This window comes from Stegodyphus dumicola, chromosome 10 (genome assembly GCF_044657685.1).
Source record: "Stegodyphus dumicola isolate Sdum_Otavi_A_Nest chromosome 10, ASM4465768v1".
NCBI lineage: Eukaryota > Metazoa > Arthropoda > Arachnida > Araneae > Eresidae > Stegodyphus > Stegodyphus dumicola.
Window position 1 is genome coordinate 158843420 of NC_140777.1, and position 20579 is coordinate 158863998.

Consider the following 20579-nt stretch of genomic DNA (forward strand, 5'->3'; position numbering starts at 1 on the left):
GAGCAGAAATAGGAAAATTGAATAATCGGTTATCATGATGCACACTAGAGGGAGCTCCATCAGCTCGAGAAAGTTTAGGGATAGGAAAAATCAAGTTTTCATTTTTTTTGGAAGTTTAATGATTTAAAACTTTTTTTGGTTATTTTTAAATATATATATATATATATAATATTTTTAATAACACATAAATACGACACTAAAGCAAAAAACGGAAAGGAAAGATTTTACAAATTAATAGGCTCATTGGCATATGGCACAAATGATAGTTAAGATTAAATTGTCGCGACGAAACATCCAGAGACCGAGCTCTTAGCGCCAGCTATTGGAAGTTCCCTCACATATATGCTAGGTAAGTAGTATCACAAATCATAACAGAACGTACGAGAAGTTAAGAAGTGCGTTAAAATTGCAAAGTTTAAAATTTTAAAAATAATAAAACCAATATTTAATTCATAAAGAAGTGCAACTTATCTGAACATGCTACTAAATATTCACTATTGAACAGCAAAAGTTTCAAGTTAACGAAGCGAGAAACGAATGTAAATACTGAACACTTTCTAGATTCGCAATGACGTCACAAAATGTATCCATGCGCGCTGGAAGCGGGACTTTCCCTTCCAGAGGAGGAGCTGTGCTCTGTAGGAGAGGTTTTGTTTTCGATGCGCTCTGTGTAGGATTGGTGCGTTATCATTGTGACGTTTTGTTGGTAGTGCGTAAGGTAAGTCATGAAAAAAAAAAAAAAAAGCCCTCATTTGGATAATATTTGAATTTGTTGGCTGTTTAATTCAATTTGACTTAAAAAATTATTAGTTATGTACTGTTTTTAAATAACATCGTATGCTCTCTGTGAGTCTTTTCTGTGTAAGGAGCAAGCAGGCGTGACAGGTGTCAAACATTCATTGCTACTTTCCTATTTTATTAACACATGTCCAGGTAGATACCGAATCTCCCTGCTTATAATTTTCAGCATCTTTTTAAAGTGTTTTTAATAACTTGCTTCTCTATTTTTAAGACTAAGGAAACCGTTTCTGAGCAGTAAATGAAATTTCTCGAAATTAATGAAACTGAAATTCTCTAAATCCATTCTCTAGTCATGGTAATTTTCACCATAAAGTTTCTTATTAAATTTTATTTGAACTGAAATATTATATTCTACTGTAGATATATGTAGAACCTTAAAAAGGTTTGTATTTAATATTGTTTTATTTGTATTGTTAATATTTTATATTTGGTACATTACTAAATTTATCCACGAAAGATAATGTATATAAAGTATTAATTTCATGATAATGTACATAAAGTATTAATTTCATAGTATTTAAATTTACTTTGATAAATAAAAGCTGTTATCTGTATTCGGGATTTTCTCAATAAAAGCTGGAGGAAAGTACAAAAGTTAGCCAGAGGTCATGAAATGTAGAGTATCTAATTGAATGTTAATACTATATCTAATTGAATATCTAATTGAATGTTAATAGTTCAGTAACTTGAATCATATGTGAATTTACTGTGCTAATATCCTTTGATACATCTCCTTACTGATACTCCTCCTCCTAGTGCTTATTGATACTTATTGATACTCCTCCTCCTAGTGCTTATTGATACTTATTGATACTCCTCCTCCTAGTGCATCTTCGGTATCTTCCAGTTTTTCATACTTGAAAGTTCGCTGCTAAGTTAATAAATCCAGCTGTTTTTACTTGTACAGTAAACTTCCACACTAGTTTGCATGCTGTTTTCACTCTTGTTAATGATTTTTAGCCCAAAGGGCTGTTAGTCTCAAAGTCTCAAAACGGTATTTTGTGTCGTTCCACTTACTGCGTTGGTTCACTTTTCAAACTGTTGCCACAAAATACTATCGCCATGTATTATATTTAAATAATGAATAATCTCCCTGAATGCATAAATGTTTCTCGCACTGTGAAAAACAACGGTACCTAGAGCCACCAAATTTTGAATAACGTAGTCTTCCAACCGAACAAGGGCACTTGGAAGCCAGAATTTTGAATTTCGAATTTATTTTCTATTTCAGATTTTATTTCAGAATTTATTTTCTATTTAGAACGAATTTTGGCATAACAAACTCAACTATTTCAAAGCGAGCAATGACAACATTGTGCGGGGGTGAGGGTTTTTTTTTTTTTTTTTTTTTTTTTTATCATGCGCGATACTGTGTTTAAGAAATTCTGATGGTATGCTGGTTTTAAATATTTTGAGATACTACTGTTGAAATGAATGTAATGTTTAAGTGCGAAAACCGTGAAATTTAATAAATAAATAAAGTTATAAGGTATTTTTCCCGTCTTCCTAGCGTGCCTTCGTGGTGTAGTGGTCAGTACACTGAGCCGGTATTTCAGAGGTCCATGGTTCGATTCCCGGCGAAGACACTGTTAATTTTTTATCTTTCCTGCTTCCAAAAAAAATCCTAATGTCTCTACAGTGGCGCCCGAACTAAAAGGGTGTTGTTGGATGATGATTCTCCTCACCCGAGATTTGGCGATTGGGTCCATTAAAAGCCCCAGTCGCCCGTTAAACGAGAGAGTATATAAAATATTTCTCCCGCTTTCCTAGCATGCCTTCGTGGTGTAGTGGTCAGCACACCGAGCCGGTATTTCGTACGTCCTAGGTTCGATTCCCGGCGAAGGCGCTGTTAAATTTTCACTTTCCTGCTTCTAAAAAAATCCCAATGTCTCTACAAAGATAACACACAAAACGTTAAAAAAAGTTTTTTTCGGCGTAAAAGAAATTTTTTTCCCATTTTTTTCTTTGGCTCTAGTGTGAAATTGGGTGCCTCTTCGATTAGCGACAAATTTTCCTCAATTTTGGCGATGAAACCCCATTTCTAGTTTCCATAATAGTTTAAGGTGGACAAAGTTAAGGCAGTGCGCAATGCCTAGTTTGTGCAGTTCTCTGATGTTTTTTGAAGTGAAAAAAAGATTGATGTTTAACATGGACGCCGAGTTTGTGCAATTCTTTGACTTCTTATTTTGGTTTTGTGTAGCAGCTATCTTGATATTTATGCCTTCCTGGCATCAATCTGTCCGTCAGAAAACAATCATCTTGATATTATGCCTTCCTGGCATCAATCTGTCCGTCAGAAAACAATCCCCAAAAAACAAGGGGCACAAAATTGTAAACTTTTATCCTTTCTTTTTCCTTAAAAAAGGGACAGGGTGAAATTCATTTTGCTCAGATAATATCTTCTAGTATTTCTTTTTCCGTGTAAAAGTGCTAAAAGAACAAAAGAGCATTAAAGAACAAAAAATGTATTATTACGTCAGGTATAAATATTCATTGATATCATAATTCAGATTAATACCAGAGTTGTTTTAATGAATGAATGCTGATGACCATATTATTGCGTTCCCTGAATATTTTAGAATAAGTCTTTTCTGAGAGCACTGTACGTGAGCAGTTGTGGCAAAGCTGGCGGGGTTTAGAGAAAAGCTAAAGTGTTCAGCATTTCTAGATTATAAGCCAATTCAAAGGGAAATTGGTCACTATTTTTGCAAAATATGAGAAAGATGAGCAATTTTCAGGTAGCTCTGTTATCCTCGGAACGTCGTCAGTATGTTTTATCCTTCTGGCTGGTTGATAATTGCCACATTTTTAAAAATGCTGTTATTTCTATTACTCTCGTAACAAGTTTTAAAGACAATTAATATTTTAAGATTTTTTTTAAACTTTTAAAATTTGCTGTGTAAAGGAATGTTAGCGGGAGTGTAATCCTATTCTATGAACAGTATCAAGGTGCTTATTATTATTTTTTTTAATATAGCAGAAAATATTTGTAAAATGAATTTTCCAGAAATATGTTTTAGCATTTCATTTTTTCTGATTGAAAAACGTTTGTGTATTATTAATAGAACCTGGTATTAATTGAGTTTTACTAAAATTTTTAGTAAATATTTCATAAAATAGTTTAAATATGGGTGTGGTGACGCAAATATAGTTTCAGGTTTAAAAATATATTGTAGCTCGAACAATATGAAGTTATAATGTTTTTTTGTATCGTAATTTTTATTTAACATTGTATAATGTTGTATCTTAAGGCGATGGTCTCAAACTCTCACGCGAAGGTATTTATTAAGTCGCAAAAACGGTGTTGGAAAGATACCAAGATTTTATTCAACAGTTATTTGAAATCCGAGTTTACGTTATTTTCATGACCGTAAGAAATGAGCATGAATAACGAACCAGAAAATCTAAAAATGTTAATATATGGTCTGATATAAATGTAATTAATTAACAGTCGAATGTAAATGGTACATGAAGATCTACAGATTTTAATTGACTTTTTTAGTACTTTTCAAAAAATCAATATGCCCAGTCACGAATTTTTGCACTAAGAATAACTCTTTGTTTGGGAGTACAAACAGCTTTTATTCAGCGTTGAAAATTATTTACCAGTCGGATATAAATGCTACTCGAAGACCTGGAGTTTATTCCTACTTGTCAAAAAATCAATATGTCCGGTTATGAATTTTTGCGCTAAGAATAATCGCAGTTACAGAAATCGTTAAAAAAAAATAAAAAAACAGTGTACTTTTCACGAGTACAAACAGCTTTTATTCAGCGTTGAAAAATTATTTACCAGTCGGATATAAATGCTACTCGAAGACCTGGAGTTTATTCCTACTTGTCAAGAAATCAATATGTCCGGTTATGAATTTTTGCGCTAAGAATAATCGCAGTTACAGAAATAGTTAAAAAAATCTTTTCACAGAAGTCGCTTTTCAGTAAAAGGTATTTTTTAACAGTAATTTTGAATGGCCATATTGCGGTCATCTTTACACGCCGTTAATGCGTTCATAAATTATAAATTACAGAGACAATATGTCAGAATAAATAGCTACTGAATTATCATTTTCCTTAGCATGACATAACGAAATTTCAAAACACCAAATCGATGTCTCACATTTGTCACGCCAATAAATCGGTAATTTATGTGCTCTATAAAATAATGTTTTATAGCGCAGTAAAATTTGTATCCACATTAGTTTCGATTTTGCTAAAATGAGTTCAAATTAATTTTGTAGTTTCTTTATAGTTATGCAGGCGTTATTTAAACATTTACATAGCGTCATCTAGACATAGATTAGTTTTATTGTAATAAGGTTTAAATTTTTTTGTAATAAGTTTCCTGTAATATTTTTGAAATGTAATTTATTTCATCTGATATATGTGTAACATTACATTCAGTTTGCAATATAGTAAGAAATGATGTAATTTATTTGCAACCACTGAACAGTGTCATGAATGACGAATTTTAAAGTTGTGAGACCAGTAGAATACATATTCTGCATTCGGTTGAATTTTTATCTTTGCTGGAGACATATTTATAGATGCCTCTCATAATATACGTGCCGTCATATTTTTGTCCAGAATAGATTTAATCGAAATTTCTTTTCCATTCAAGAAATTGCGAATTCAGTTCTTTAAACCTTCGGAAGAATGATCTTTTGCAACAAAAAATTCTACAAATGTTTCTTTAATTATAATAATTATAAAATTTATGGATTCTGAATTGTCATCTTTTGATATATGAACATGCCTTAAAACGAAGCTCATTTTATCAGTTTTCGATATATCTTGAATAGTGTCTAATTTCAGGGAAGGTATTTTTTAACAGTAATTTTGAATGGTCATATTGCGGAAAGGAAGACAGTAACAGTAATTTTGAATCGTCATATTGCGGAATAATTTCAGTGTAAAAGGAAGATATATTTATCTGGTTCACGAAAATTGCTTCAAAATTACGTGCATGCTAGGGCTCTGGTATTTCAAAAGCTTGTTTCAATTTAACCTGCGACAGAAAGTTGCCTTGTAACAATTATTTATATCCTTACTGTGTCCGCGAAAAGCTAACGCATTTTTTGATCCCCTGAGTGTAGAGTTAAATAACCGTTCTTAAACCATTTTTCAAAGATTTACCTCTTATCAGGTATGCTGCTCAAAGTTATTATCAACAATTCATTTTAAAAGTATTGTAATCGCGAGAAGTTTTAGGCAGCATATTTAAACGAAAATATCGAATTTGAACGCTACCCAATGCAATTTAATGATGTTGTTGCGTGACATCTGTACGTAAGGAACATTTTGAAGTAAAACTGCTTTAAAATGAATTCTGAAGAGAATTTTTCATGTTCGTCTGTACGTACGTATGTATGTATCTCGCATAGCTCAAAAATGAGTAGCCTCGGAACGTTGAAATTTTGTATATAGGACTGCTATAACATGTAGGTGTGCACCTCGTATTTTGGTTGCAATCAGCCGTACCAAACGTTATATATACCAATACGTTATATATTTTTGAGACCAGATAGGTCTTTCGTCTAATTACCAGTTCGCTTTACATTTTCTTTAATTAATACGTTATATATATATATATATTTACTCTGTTACCCGGCTCAGTGATCTCAATTTTTTTACTCTTATGTGTTTGTAAATTGTGCATTTTTTGCTCTAAAGATGAGTGAATTATTTTCTTCTAAACTTCCCGTTAAAGTTTTTATGCCTTTAGTAAATCTGCATGCAGTATTTTTAGAGTTGTCAATATTTTACGGCTAAGCCTAATTATTTTTATTTCGTGTTTCGGCCGTGTTTATTTACATATGAAACCTGGCAGAATAACGGATTTGTTGCCAAGCTAGAGAAACTAAGCATCGCAACAACAAAGATAACGCCTTCATTTTATTGCGAATTAAATCATGCTTAATCCTTTCTGGAATTATTCTGGAATTTCGAGGAAAATAGTATTTAAAATTTACTTCGTAATTTTAATATAGATATTTTGAGGTTTTATATATTTTGTCTTGTCGCGAAGTGAAAACTGAATGAATTGAATGAGAAATACTGAATCGTCTGTGAAAAACTGTTCCTTTTTTGTTTTGATTGCTTAATTTCTTTTATACATCGTTCTAGATTTATTATAGTATTTGAATAGAACATGCGGCAACGATTAGATAATTCTTTAAATGATATAAAGTTTGTGCATTCTGAGTTATAATATGAACGAAATATAACGCTGTTAAGTGAACCTAGCTCCAGGGTGTCGCTATGGTAAACAAATATAGTGAAGTTTAAAGAGTGCTGAATTTTAAAGATTTTAAACAGTTTCTTCTATTGTGGTTTCTGCGCTATCGTAATAGATTTAATTCAGTCCAATAAGTTTAAATGAAATGCAAGAAGAAATTCACATAATTTAATATTCCGTACGAGGAAGTCATGTAGTGTACACATCAGATTATAAACATAAAGACATCAGACATAAAGAGTGCATTTATTCTATTGTAGTTTATGCGCTATCGACGAAACGCCACGAAAAATTCTCCTCAGAATTTATTCTAAAGCAGTTTTATAGTTTTTTTTTGGAGGAAAAGAGTCTTTTACTCTGTCCTTAGTACAGACGTCACGCAAAAACATCCTTAAACTGCATTCGATAGAGCGGTCAGAAGGAATATTTTCGTTGAAATATGCTGCTTGAAACTTTGCGCGATTACAGTACTTCCTTTTTACTTCGTACAAGGAAGTAAAAAAATCTGATGTGTACACCAAATGACTTCCTTGTAGGGATTCTTGCATTTCATTTAAACTTATTGGATTGAATTAAATCTACTTCGTCGATAGAGCATAAACCACAGTAGAATAAATGCATTCTTTAAAATTCACTTTATTTGTTTACTTTAGCGTCACTCTGAAGCTAGATTCGCTTAACAGCGTGTAATATTTCGTTCATATTACTCAAAATGTACAAAATTTATATCATTTCAAGAATTATCTAATCGTTGCCGCATGTTCTATTCAAATACTATAATAAATCTAAAACGATGTATAAAAGAAATTAAGCAAACAAAACAAAACAAAAAAGTTTTTCACAGACGATTCAGTATTTCTCATTCAATTCATTCAGTTCTCACTTCGCGACAAGGCAAAAATACATAAAAACTCAAAATATCTATATTAAAAATTACGAAGTAAATCTTAAACACTCATTTCCGTGACAAAAATTCCAGAAAGGATTAAGCATGCTTTAATTTGCAATAATAAATGAATGCGTTAACTTTGTTGTTGCGAAGCTTAGTCTCTCTAGACAGGCAACAAATTTACTATTATGCTGTTTCAAATGTAAAAAAACATGTCCGCCATGTTATTTAAAATTATACTTAACCGCATTTAAACAGCTTTTAAATTGATGATAATTCTACAAATAATTGCTTACAGATTTATTAAAGGCATAAAAACCTTAAGCGGAAGATAAGAACAACATAATTCAAACATTTTTAAAGCCAAAAATGCACAATTTACAAATATATTAGAATAAAAAAACTGAGATCACTGAGCCGGGTACATGGATCTTATAAGAAATAGACTAACAGAAACGGGTTTTCTCTCTTCTCTGAGGCGTTGCCGGCTGTCACCTTGATCACATCCGGAGGAGTAGGGAGGACTTGCAGAAATTTAACAAATGTTGCCTATTGCAGCGTGTGTAATTGTTAAGAAAAAGCCGGTTGTAGCGCCTCATTTCACAAATTAGAATTTCTACATATTTTAATTTTTGAAATTGAGATTGATTTTTAAAAATTTAGCATATTTATCAAGCATAATTAACGTTCCAAATAATTATAAAGCTGTTGCATGCTTTCAGGGCTGGATATTTTTTTAGATTTTTCCTATGCTGTAAGGAAATTTGTAACTTCTTCTTTTAGAAAATAATATGTTAAATCTGAACTAATAGAAAATTTCAAACAAGCAATTTTCATGCTTTTTATTGGTGTAAATAAGTAAAAAATACTAAAATATTTAAAAACGAATTTTTGAAAGTTTTGTTTAAAATTCTGAATTATGCTGTTTTTTTTTAAATTATAGATGAGTATTATAGCACAATTTCTATAAAAGAATTTTATTTCAATTATATTTCATAATACATCATTGTGATAAACACTTTTGACTCCTTAAAAATTTTCATACATTTAATTCTAATAATAAAATTGTATTTAACCGTAATAATTAATTTTGCTTGTATTTTATAGTGATTATTTTTTTAATTTATTTTTAGTTCTGCATAAGATTTTTTTTATTTACCGTTAATTTAATTTATTGGCCCAAAGGGGTGGTAGCGTAGAAAGTCTGTTAGTTTCGAAGAGGCATTTTGCGTTTTTTAACCATAAATGTCCGTGTCTCCTTGCAAATTGTTGTTACGAAATATTATCGCCCTGTATTATAAAGAAATTAAATAATGAAGAATCTGCATGAATACATGTATGTTTCTCGCACTGTGGCAAAAACGACAGTATCTAGAGCCATCAAATTTTGAATAATGTAATCCTCCACCTGAACATGGGCATCTGGATGGCCGGATTTCGAATTTGTTTTAATCTATTTCATATTTTGTAAAACTTTAACGAATTTTTGATTAACAAAACGAGTTCAGAGCGAGCACTGTACGGAAAATAACAGTTTTATCTCCAGTGCGGAAATTCTAAACATATGCTGTTTTCAAATGTATGTGATTTATGGGCGAAAAACATGATATTCAATAAATATAGGTAACACACACACAAAAAAAGTTCCTTTTGGGCGTAATATAAAATCTGAGTGCTTCTAGATTTTATTTTATCTTTTTTTTTCCTTCATTACGCTCAGATAATTTTATGCTCCGAATTTTATGAATTATTAAAATAACTAATCCACTTTAATAATTGAATGATCATGTAATCAAATAAATATGATCGTTTTGTAATGTTATTATAGTTTGGAAAATCACTGCCCGAAAATGTTCTTTAAATTAAAAACAAATTATCAGATCTTGTTTAATTTTACTTTTTTTTTACGCAAAGTTAAGTTAATAAATTTTGTGCTTAGAGTTTTTACCGTTTTACCAAAGTAAAGATGTTTGTACAAGAATTATGCGTGAAACAAATGCGCGAAATGCAGTGAAAAGTGCTTTAATGAGATATATTAAATCCTATTTGGAAAAAACTGTGGCTTTCATAATCTCATCACTATACAACGTATCACATTTAATAATTAAAAAGAGTTATGTGATACAAACGCCATAGGTTTCAGTGTTTGCACATCTACATGTTATAGCAGTTCTATCTACAAAATTTCGACATTCTGAAACTCCTCGGTTTTGAGTTATGCGAGATACATACGTACAGACACCACGAAACATTCTCTTCAGAATTCATTTTAAAGCAGTTTTATAATTTTTTCTGGAGGAAAAGAGTCTTTTATTTTGTCCTTATGTACAGATGTCACGCAAAAACATTGTTAAATTGCATTCGATAGCGGTCAAAAATGGATATTTTCTTTGAAATATGCTGCCTGAAACTTTTCGCGATTACAATAGTTCCTTTATACTTCGTACAAGGAAGTAATTTTCACAGAAGATTCAGCATTTCTCATTCAATTAAATGAGTTTTCACTTCGCGACAAGTTATATACGTAAGAACTCAAAATATTTGTATTGAAAATTATGAAGTAAATCTTAAACACTTACAGTGGCTCCCAAAAGTGTTCCTACACTTATGATTTTCATTGAAATAGGGCTCCATCCATTAATTAAAGATAAACTTTCTGAATGAGATTTAATAATAAGATCTATAATCTATTGCTAACAAAATTACATGAAATATTTTAAAAATATAGCGAAACTTTATTTTTGAGAAATTAATAATCAAAAAATGATAAACATTTTATGTCACAAAAGTCTTCGTATACTGAAATATTTTTGGATAAAATCAAAATTAGAATTATCGTTTGCTGCTTTTTTTTAATTTTTGCATTGAACACATTTAAAAAATCGTTTGCTTTAATTTTTTTAGTGTTTACTTCATAATATTCTATTTATTATTGAAAAATGGGTCGCATTCATAAAGAAATTACAAACAGCATTCGAAAATTGATAATTTTTAACCATAGTAGTAGTATATCAATTCGAAATATCACTAAATTAGTTATTAATTTATCCAATTCTACAATGCAGTATGTGACAAAACGCTTTAAAGAAGAAAATCGGATTGAAAACAAGGTAAGAAAAGGTCGACCGGGAAAGTTAACTAAACGTGATGAGAGATTTATTATTAGAAAATTTGTGAAAACCCACGCTTGAGTGCTGTAAAAGTTTCTGCAGAATTTAATGCAAAGTTTTCTACTTCAATTTCACCTTAAACTGTTCGACGAGTTCTCAGAGAAGCTGGATTACAATGGGCGTTCTGCCCGTAAAAAAAATTTGTTACTGAGAAAAACAGAAAGCCTAGGTTTTCATTCGCAAAATGAATGATAAATACACCCGAAACGTACTGGAATAATGTCCTATTTGCTGACGAAAGCAAATTTAACATTTTGGGTTCCGATGGTCGACTAAGAAGAAAAAATGAGGAACTTCATTCCTAAGAACTTAGTTGAACAGTTAAGCATGGCGGTGGAGGTGTTCTTGTGTGGGGAACACGACAGCATCAGGACTAAGTAATTTGGTATTTATTGATGGTATAATGAATTGTTCTCTTTATTTAAATATTTTAAGAGACAATTTAAAATTATCAGCCCAAAATTTGGGTATTGGAAACAACTTTATTTTTAATCATGATAACGATCCTAAGTGTACAGGTCTCAACGTTCGACTGTAGTGTCTCTATAATTGTCCACAGGTTTTGAAAACACACCTCAGTCGCCAGATTTAAACCCCATAGAACACATTTGGAAAGAGCTGGAGGTTAGAGTACGAAAACACGACATCAAAACGAAAAGCGAACTCAAAACAGGCATGATGGAAGAATGGATGAACATTGGATACAGAAATTACAAAAACAACTAGTAAAATCTATTCCCAGACGTTTAAAAGCTGTTATGGATGCTAAAGGATATCCTACTAATATTCATTTAACTAAAAATGAAAATATTTACTAATACAAGATTTTTTTTAAGTGTATGAAGACTTTTCTGAGATAAAATGTTTGTAATTTTTTGATTATTAAGTTCTTAAAAATAAAGTTTCGCTATATTTAAAAAATATTTCATGTAATTTTGTTACGAATAGATTATAGATCTTATTATTAAAATCTCATTCCGAAAGTTTACTTTTAATTAATGGATAGAGCCCTATTTCAATGAAAATCATAAGTGTACGAACACTTTTGGGAGCCACTGTATTTCCTGGAATAAATTCCAGAATGGATTAAGCATGATTTAATTCGCAATAATAAAAGAAGGCGTTATCTTTGTTATTGCGAAGCTCACGTTCCTTAGATTGGCAACAAATCTACTATTCTGCTGCTTCAAATGTAAACAAGGAATGCCCGCCATGGAAAAAATTATTAGGCTTAGCAGCACTTAAACAACTTTTAAATTGTTGCTAATTCTAAAAGTATTGCATGCAGATTTACTAAAGGCATAAAAACCTTAACCGGAAGATAAGAACATCATAATTCAATCATTTTTGAAGCAAAAAATGCACAATTTACAAATATATATGAATAAAGAAACTGAAAGCCGAGTAACAGAGCGGATGTATATATACATATATTTATATACTTTTGGTGCGGCCGATAGCAACCAAATTACGAGGTGCGCACATCTGCATGTTATAGCAGTCCTGCATACAAAATTTCAACTTTCCGTGTGTATTCATTTTTGAGTTATGCGAAATACGTACGTTACGTACGCACAGACGCCACGAAAAATTCTCTTCAGAATTCATTTTAAATCAGTTTTATAATTTGTTTGAGGGAAAAGAGTCCTTTGTTCTGTCCTTACTTACAGATGCCACGCAAAAACATCGTTAAATTGATTGCGCATGCGAATTTGATTTAATGAGCTGCAGATGGGCTCATCCGCGTAAAAAAAAAAAAAAAAAAAAAAAAAAAAATTCGTTACGCAGCCCTATAATTAACAACAAACATTGGCTGTTGTGGAATTCATTTTTTTGTCTAATTTTAATATTATTCGAAAAGGAGATATAAAACTCTTAATTAATGATGTAATTTATAAAATACTAAAGATAAATTCGGCAACAGATTTATTAATTTATTATTACTTTTCGAATATTCAAAAATCAAAAGTAAAAAAGCCAAATTAGGTAATGCCTAAAGGCCTTACCAAACATGCCTAGTACTATGCCATTGCATGTAACATATATTCGGTAAAGTTTAATCGATGAATTTGCAACAGTAAGACATTATCAATAATTATAAAGGAGAATGAAAGGAAGAAAATCTGAAAAGATTCAGATTTTAACGTTGCATCAGAAAGCTTGTTAAGGTTTTTATTCTGTAATTGAATTCCCTGTTTACTATTCTGCTTTTGGGCATACTCCTGCTAACACAGCCTTTTTTTAAAGCTTTATTATTAAACATTTGTTTTCTTTGTTTACTAAACATTTGTTTCTACATAAATTCAATGCCAATATCACAAAATATTTTAAAGCATCATATCTTTAGATTTTCAGAATTCTCGGCTCACCACCGGCGGAGTGGCAAAGTCTCTAAACACTGTTGTGTTTCTGTGAACCCAGGTATTTCAACCTGGGTTCGATTTCAGTCAAACGGGATGGTGTCATACGTGTTTTCATGCTAGGATATGCGAGCGAAATACACCCATATGCGGTCAGGTCGTAAATTTAGAACCCCTTTTTTCCTGGGTGGGGCTGAAAAGTAGGGGATAATCTTGCTCCTGCTCTTGACAAAATGTGGGGGTCGTTTAAACATCTAACTTCTCTACATTCAGTTTTATACAGAGAAAAATACAAATTGAATTCTTCGAATGAATGCAATTTTGTACAATGAAAATGTATTACTTAACGATAAACTGTAAGATAAATAACATTTTTTTTAAAGCCATAGGTGTAGAAAGACAGATATTTGTTACACGAATGAATTTGTAGTAAATATTGAGTTTTTCATTTCGAATGCTATGTTCCATGTATGCGAAGTAGCTGAGTATGTGAGATAATAGTCAAAACCGAATGGCTTTCAACCTTTTCACGGCTAAGGACTGTTTCTCAATTACAATGTGGTCGCTGCTTTTTAGTTAATTTTCTAATGACATAAAGAATAACTGTTTTTATTTGAGACTTATGAATAAAATAACGCAAACTAGACTGCAGAAAATTCTTAAAATTGAAGTTAAATAATACTGAAAAATTTTGTGTTTTACATGTAGTAGTATTAACTACTATTGTAATCCTTAAATGGAATCCTTAAATTATATATATCTATGTATAGGTATATATAAATGGAATCAAATATAGAACAAGGTATAAAATATTTTTATTATACAATGTTTATTACCATACGTATATTTACGTAATATCAATATAAATAGTTAGTTAGGTTTCGTACATATATAATTTATTTTTATATTTGTATTTTTTGTATTAGATTCAGTATTGTATACGTATCTGACGTTTAATTTGTTCTCTTTTTGGGTTACGACATTAAGTGAGAAAGAATTGTTAGGGTCTTCATAGGGATTACATTATATACAATCAGTTAGGATCCGACTTTTCCTTTCTTTTAATCATTATATATATTGAAATACTACTTGATAAGTATACATAAAATATAGCAGTTTTTTAAGCTACTTATTTATATATCTATTGTTTGGTCTGTTTTTTTTTATTATAGCAAAGCATTCGACGGTTACTTGCCTAAGGGTAAGGGTGCCTCGTAGAGAACTTTCTAAGCAAAACTGACTCTTATGCACGTTACACGTGGGGAAAGCCTCGAAAACGGCTATACTGCTGATCCGGATTCGAACCCCGTATCGACCTGCCAGAGTTCAACGACTTTAAGCTCAGCCGCTAGTGAGCCCCCTCACACACATCCACACATATACATTAAATAGTATTTACATGTCGTTTATAAAGTATAATTGAGTGCAATTTAGTCATAAAGAGTTAGAAAATATTCTACGGAATTACTTCACTTCGTAGACTTTTTTTTAAGCTTCACCATATTTCTTGAAGAGAATCTCAATGCTAGTTCCATTTCCAAGCTGTTTATGTACCTTATTTTTCATGCTTTGAATTATATTTAGAAAATTATTTCACTTGGTTATAGCTGAAAATGCAGTTTTTTTATTGAAGAATTTAAGGGTAAGAAGAGAATTATGTCCTTTTCTAATTATTCTTGAAGCAATTAAATTTTTTTAAAAAAAAGCGCACATTAATACGGATCCCTGAACTAAAGTGCTCGATACAGGACAGATTAATTAGCTACTAAATTTTGATTTTCGTTGAGTGAAAATGAATTCATCTGCATTCTATAAGAAAGTAAATATTCAAAAAATGTTTTTTTTTCCTATTCTCGCAGTCATAATATTATTCTTAAATATTCAGCTAATTCATATTCAAATATTCCAATCCATTACAATAAGTAATAAATCGATACAGTAAATAAATAATTAAAATCAATTAAATGGAATTTTAATTGCCATTTTCCCTCTGATAAACCCCTCTTTAGAGTTCAATAGCAGTCGATCAGCTTTTGTTAGGGGTTCATTTTTCTTTATGGTATGCTTACGTTATATATGTATGTATTATGCATTGCTCATACTTGTCAATTGCAGCTTTTAATATCTTTTGGAAAAAAATTAATATGAGAATCCAGAAAATGATTCTTAGCGACGCTAAAACTATTATTACTAGGCACTCTCATGCCACAGTGTTTAAAAAAAAATCCCATTGTTTAAAGGTAGATTCTATGCTCATATTTTAGTCTAAAATTAAAAGATGCGAGTCAAAATTAAGGGGGTTGCTCTTAGAAAGCCTCAATTAGAAGTAGTTATATGAAATGTTAATCAATACTTATAATTTTACGGATTAAACACTTATTCCCTATTTGATCACGTGTATGGCAAACAGATATTCGTCATTCATAAAGAAAAGAAAGGTGAATCAAAATGAGTTTTCAAGGCCTTTTGCATACATTAGCAATACTTACTCGTAATAACAGATACGTATGTGTTATTCTCTTCGTAATTTTCAGTACATATATTTATATTTATAATTAAGAAATCTTTTGAAAGCAGCGTCAAACAGCTGTCAAAATTATATTTTAAAATTGTTATTTAGAAATGCGCTTATAATGGTTTTTATATTTACGAAAGATACTTCCCGTTTACTCAGGCTCACTGTATTCAAGTCAATAGGACCAATTGAATGGAAAGATCGATTTGTTGATTCATTTCCAAGTTTCAAATCGGATGAATGGACTCGCGAATAAAATGGCACATTAAAATACGGTCACTGAACTACAGTGAGCTATGAAAATTTTAACAAAGGTTTCGTACTTTATCTTATGAAAACAAAATATCAGAACCTAATTAAATGTTTCACTTATTAGAAAAATAGAAAATATAAATATTTGTGAATAAAAAGAAATTATCTTTAAAAAAATAAAATTTAAATGAAAAAAATAAAAGAATTACAAAATATTGCAGAAATTACATAAAATAGCGAATAAACTTATTCGGCACAAGCTCGCTAAATATAAAACAGATTGTACAGTCAGAAAGCTCGCCTTGTCACAGAAATATACTGTTCATCGGGTTTAAAGGTTATTCAGACTAAAGTGCGAAGTTCAGTGAGTAACTTGTATTTTCCTTTGAATGTATAAACTAGCCAAAAAAATTGAGCACTTGACAATTAGATGCAAATTTAACAGATGGATTGAAGGAACCCTACTGCAACGTACCACTTTGTGTAAGCATTTTCGTGGATTTCCTTAAGGTATGTAAATATGAGCCCATTTTCCTTAGAAATTCTCCATGAAATCATACCTAGCCAACCCTCATATGTTTTGCCATATTCAACACAAAATCATTCTTAAGACGATTAATTAATTTTATGTTAGATGATACGAAGCTTTTCAAAAACTAGGATGCTTTCCGTAAACAATTAGTATTAATAAGGGCTGTTCAACTGGAATTGGGTTGGATTATTTGTTTATAGCAGTGCTTTTCAGCCGACTTACATGTACCTGTATGTATTGCTCAGAGGGGGGTGGAAGGAAATTCCTGAACGAAAACAATGTAATAATGAAATGTTAATAAACAAATAAATATAACTTTTCGTATCTTATGTAATTTGTATCCATTCTGATACCATGTGCATTATTTATTTCTGATATACTGATACTGAATGAGACCTAAAAACAATTTTTGTTTTAAATATATCTCCCCTTATGATCCCTGACACAGCCGTTTACTTTCCCCTTCCGTAATTAACGTCAGTCTCCTGCTCTTGACCGCATTTGCCATGCCACCATGCGAGCTAGTTTCGCTTAGAAAGCCCCCAATAAAGGCATCCCTCCCTTCATGGCAGATCGCCATTGCATGCTCTGCCGTTATCAGGCAAATCTGATAAAGTGTTGTGCCTTTTTTAATATTAGCTATATTATTTCTCTAAAAATAATGCATGACAGTAATATTTGGAGGCAACATCCTTTATTTGATAAGTGATATGGACCAAAAAAATTCAGGATCGAGTCTAGTAGCACCTAGAGTTAAATAAAAATATAAACTGTACATTATATCACTTCTAATACTGTATTGTTATTACATTAATGCGAAATTTACTATCCAAAGATTTTTTCATTTTCTTTTTAATACGTCATGGCTTCTCTTAAGTTGAGAACACTGGTTGCATTATTATTTTTACGCTTGAACATTATTGTAACGTAAATAAAAAAAATCTAGTAAGCAAAAGTTGTGATAGAATGCTGCTAATGAAAACAGGGTGGTTGTTAAGCAGGGCCGAGAAAAAATTGAACCCCAAAATTTTTGCACGTGAGAAAAGGGAAGAAGTCAGATACTTCGACCACCGATAGCCGTGCCCTCCTGCTGACAGTTTTATAGCCGTCATGGGGTAAAAATCACAAACGAAAAGCGCAAGTGACCTGTAACCTGAAGAACGTACATGAGGTTTCACTCTTCCCCCCCAACCCATTTAGTTAACATCCGTTAAGAAAGTGTGTGCACGTGCATTTATCCTGTGGGAATATAGTGTTTTCTGGTTGTATTTTTTGTATTTGACCGTAGGTTGTTTATCACTTGGCGTTATATTTTTAAATTTCAAAGGACATTTCCTTTGTTGTGCACTGGGGATACTGAATCCGCACATATGGGTTGTATTGGCATTTGACACTGCGCCAGTAATGAGAATTCCTGCCGTAGGCGAGGTCTACATTGTTGAATCTGGATTTAGTTGTTTCTTTCTCAAAATCAGAATGTCATAAAAGACTTAACATATTTACAGACTGTAATGGAATAAATGTAACGATAAAAATTCCCGTTTATCAAACTTGTATCTATCAGTTTACATTTTTCATACATAGACTGACTACCCGGAAAAAAATATTCTAGGCTAATTTAGGCAAGGAAAATGCTAATCTCGTGCGTGGGAAAAGTAATAAATTTATATTTGCTTTTATTTTATTCGCTGTCTTGTTGTTTTATGATAGTATTAGCTTACTGTTATAGATGAAATTAAAACTTTTAAACTTATTTACATATATATATAATTTTGGTTATTTCGTATGCTATTTATGAATAGATATGTCGTATATGGAATAATCTGATTATGCAATGTATTCTTACTAAAGAAAACGCTGGAATTATGTATTTATTATTTTAGAAGATTGTGCTAAGTTAATTAACTTTCAAGAAGTAATAAAAATTATGGGTGATGAACGCTTGAATTGTTTCGTTGTGGAAAGGAACCATTCTTCGAGGAAGCTTGATTTCTTATTTTTCTAGTCGTTTGCTCTTTTAGACATCAAAAATAATAATTGTTTAAAAAAATGATTTTATTGAGTCCAGTTATTGCAGTTTTACTGGCATATGATTTTAAGAATAAGCCAAAAGTATACCCCCTTTTTTTATTACCCTAATAATTTAATCAATCATGCTATTCCAGCGATGGCGAAACATTTTGAGAAAGGGATCAAAATTTCTTAATTTTTTTAAATACTAGACCGTGCGTCACTAAGTCAATAGTACAACTGGGAAGGGAGGTAAAAACGGGTACCAATAATTTGGAAACACCGAAAATTTGTTAACAGAAAAACTTGATACTTTCTTTTTTACTCTCACTTTTAAAATCCTCTAAAGATGATTTCTTTTTGTGTGCTTCTCTTTGTTTCTACGACTTTTCCAATAATTTGGAAACACCGAAAATTTGTTAACAGAAAAACTTGATACTTTCTTTTTTACTCTCACTTTTAAAATCCTCTAAAGATGATTTCTTTTTGTGTGCTTCTCTTTGTTTCTACGACTTTTCCAAGTGAAGAGCAAAAAATAAAGGTCGACATAAAAATTTCTGCGTCAATTCACGTACTGCCTCGTATAGCCCTTGCATTGAGTATGTGAATAAACTAAGACTAAAGAAACGTACATATAGATAATGAAATATTTTTCATTAATATATATAATTGCAGATATGTATAATAAAGTTAATAAAGATATATTCAATGAGAAATCTGTTCTTGCTTAATTTCAGATAGGTTCTTAATATTAGGTTCATATTCTATATTCATTAGTTGATTAGTCTATCGCATTTCGCAGTCAATTCATTTCCAGATTTATTCGTGTTTTCAGATTTTACAAAATTTATCGAGGAAAATAATTTTTCACACGAATATGTGGACCCAAACATCGTTAAAAGAGCATTAGCAAGTTTCATCATTGAAATAAAATTGTTCGGTAAGGAATCAGTAAGTTTTCCTTCAGCTCCGGAAATCAACTTCTGAGATTTATTTTTCTACAATATGCTGTATGAAATTTAACTAATTCCATTTCTAAATAATGGATACCTAACCATATAAAATTGGTTAACTCCATTGTTTCAAATTCCGTTTTGTTATGGATGTAAAATAAAGTGAAATGTATTTTCCAAACATTAAAATTGATTAGATCTCTCTTAAAAACCTTATGTTATTTCCTGTATAGTGATTAAATATTTATAATTGCATTTTTTTGTGAAGTCAAGCGTATTTTAAAAAACTTATTGTGTTCTAAAAATTTTTTGTTAATTGAAAATATTTCATGATTTTCCTTTCGAAATCGTTACTAAAGTACAAAGTTTCTTCGTGAATGTTTTAATATTTTCAAACATCATTGATACAGTTCGTCCCTATCTCTGAAGCTTTTTATTCAGGTCATTGAAATTCTTAGCATTAAATCATTTAACCAATCTATATTTGAAAATTCATCAAAACTAAAGTTTTTTTTTCGTTCAAAAATAGGCCCACCAGCGGCCGAGCGGTAAAGTCGCTGAACACTGGTAGTTCGGTCCGAGGTTCGAATCCCGCGAACGGGCTGGCTGCATGGGCGTTTTCGTGGTTTTCCCCATGTGTAACGTGTATACGAGCCAGTTCCCTTAGAAAGCCCTCCACGAAGGCATCCCTTCCCTTAGGCAGAGAGCCCTCGAGGCTTTGCCATAATCACACACATGCACATGCGTTCAAAAATAGCTTTATTTCTTCTAATAAACTAACAAACCGATTAAGAACTTGACCACAACTGAGCCATCAAATGTTGCTGTATGTCAAAGCCACCGAATATTGGCACTCAGTTTC

At 31.3% G+C, this 20579-nt stretch overlaps 1 protein-coding gene across 3 annotated transcripts in view; it reads left to right on the plus strand.

Annotated features, from left to right (window-relative positions):
- Nucleotides 1-573: 573 nt before the first annotated feature.
- Nucleotides 574-20579, plus strand: part of LOC118201930 (uncharacterized) — a 155857-nt gene continuing 135851 nt past the window's right edge. Inside the window, exon 1 of one of the 3 annotated variants that reach the window (XM_085825751.1) lies at nt 574-718. Coding sequence is in view for 1 of the 3 variants with exons in the window: in XM_085825750.1 (XP_085681876.1) it covers nt 926-933 (8 nt within the window). In the remaining 2 variants the exon portion in view is untranslated. Of the gene's footprint in view, nt 719-763; nt 934-970; nt 1097-20579 lie in introns of those variants that run through there. The other 2 variants (XM_085825750.1, XM_085825753.1) reach the window with 2 other exon arrangements.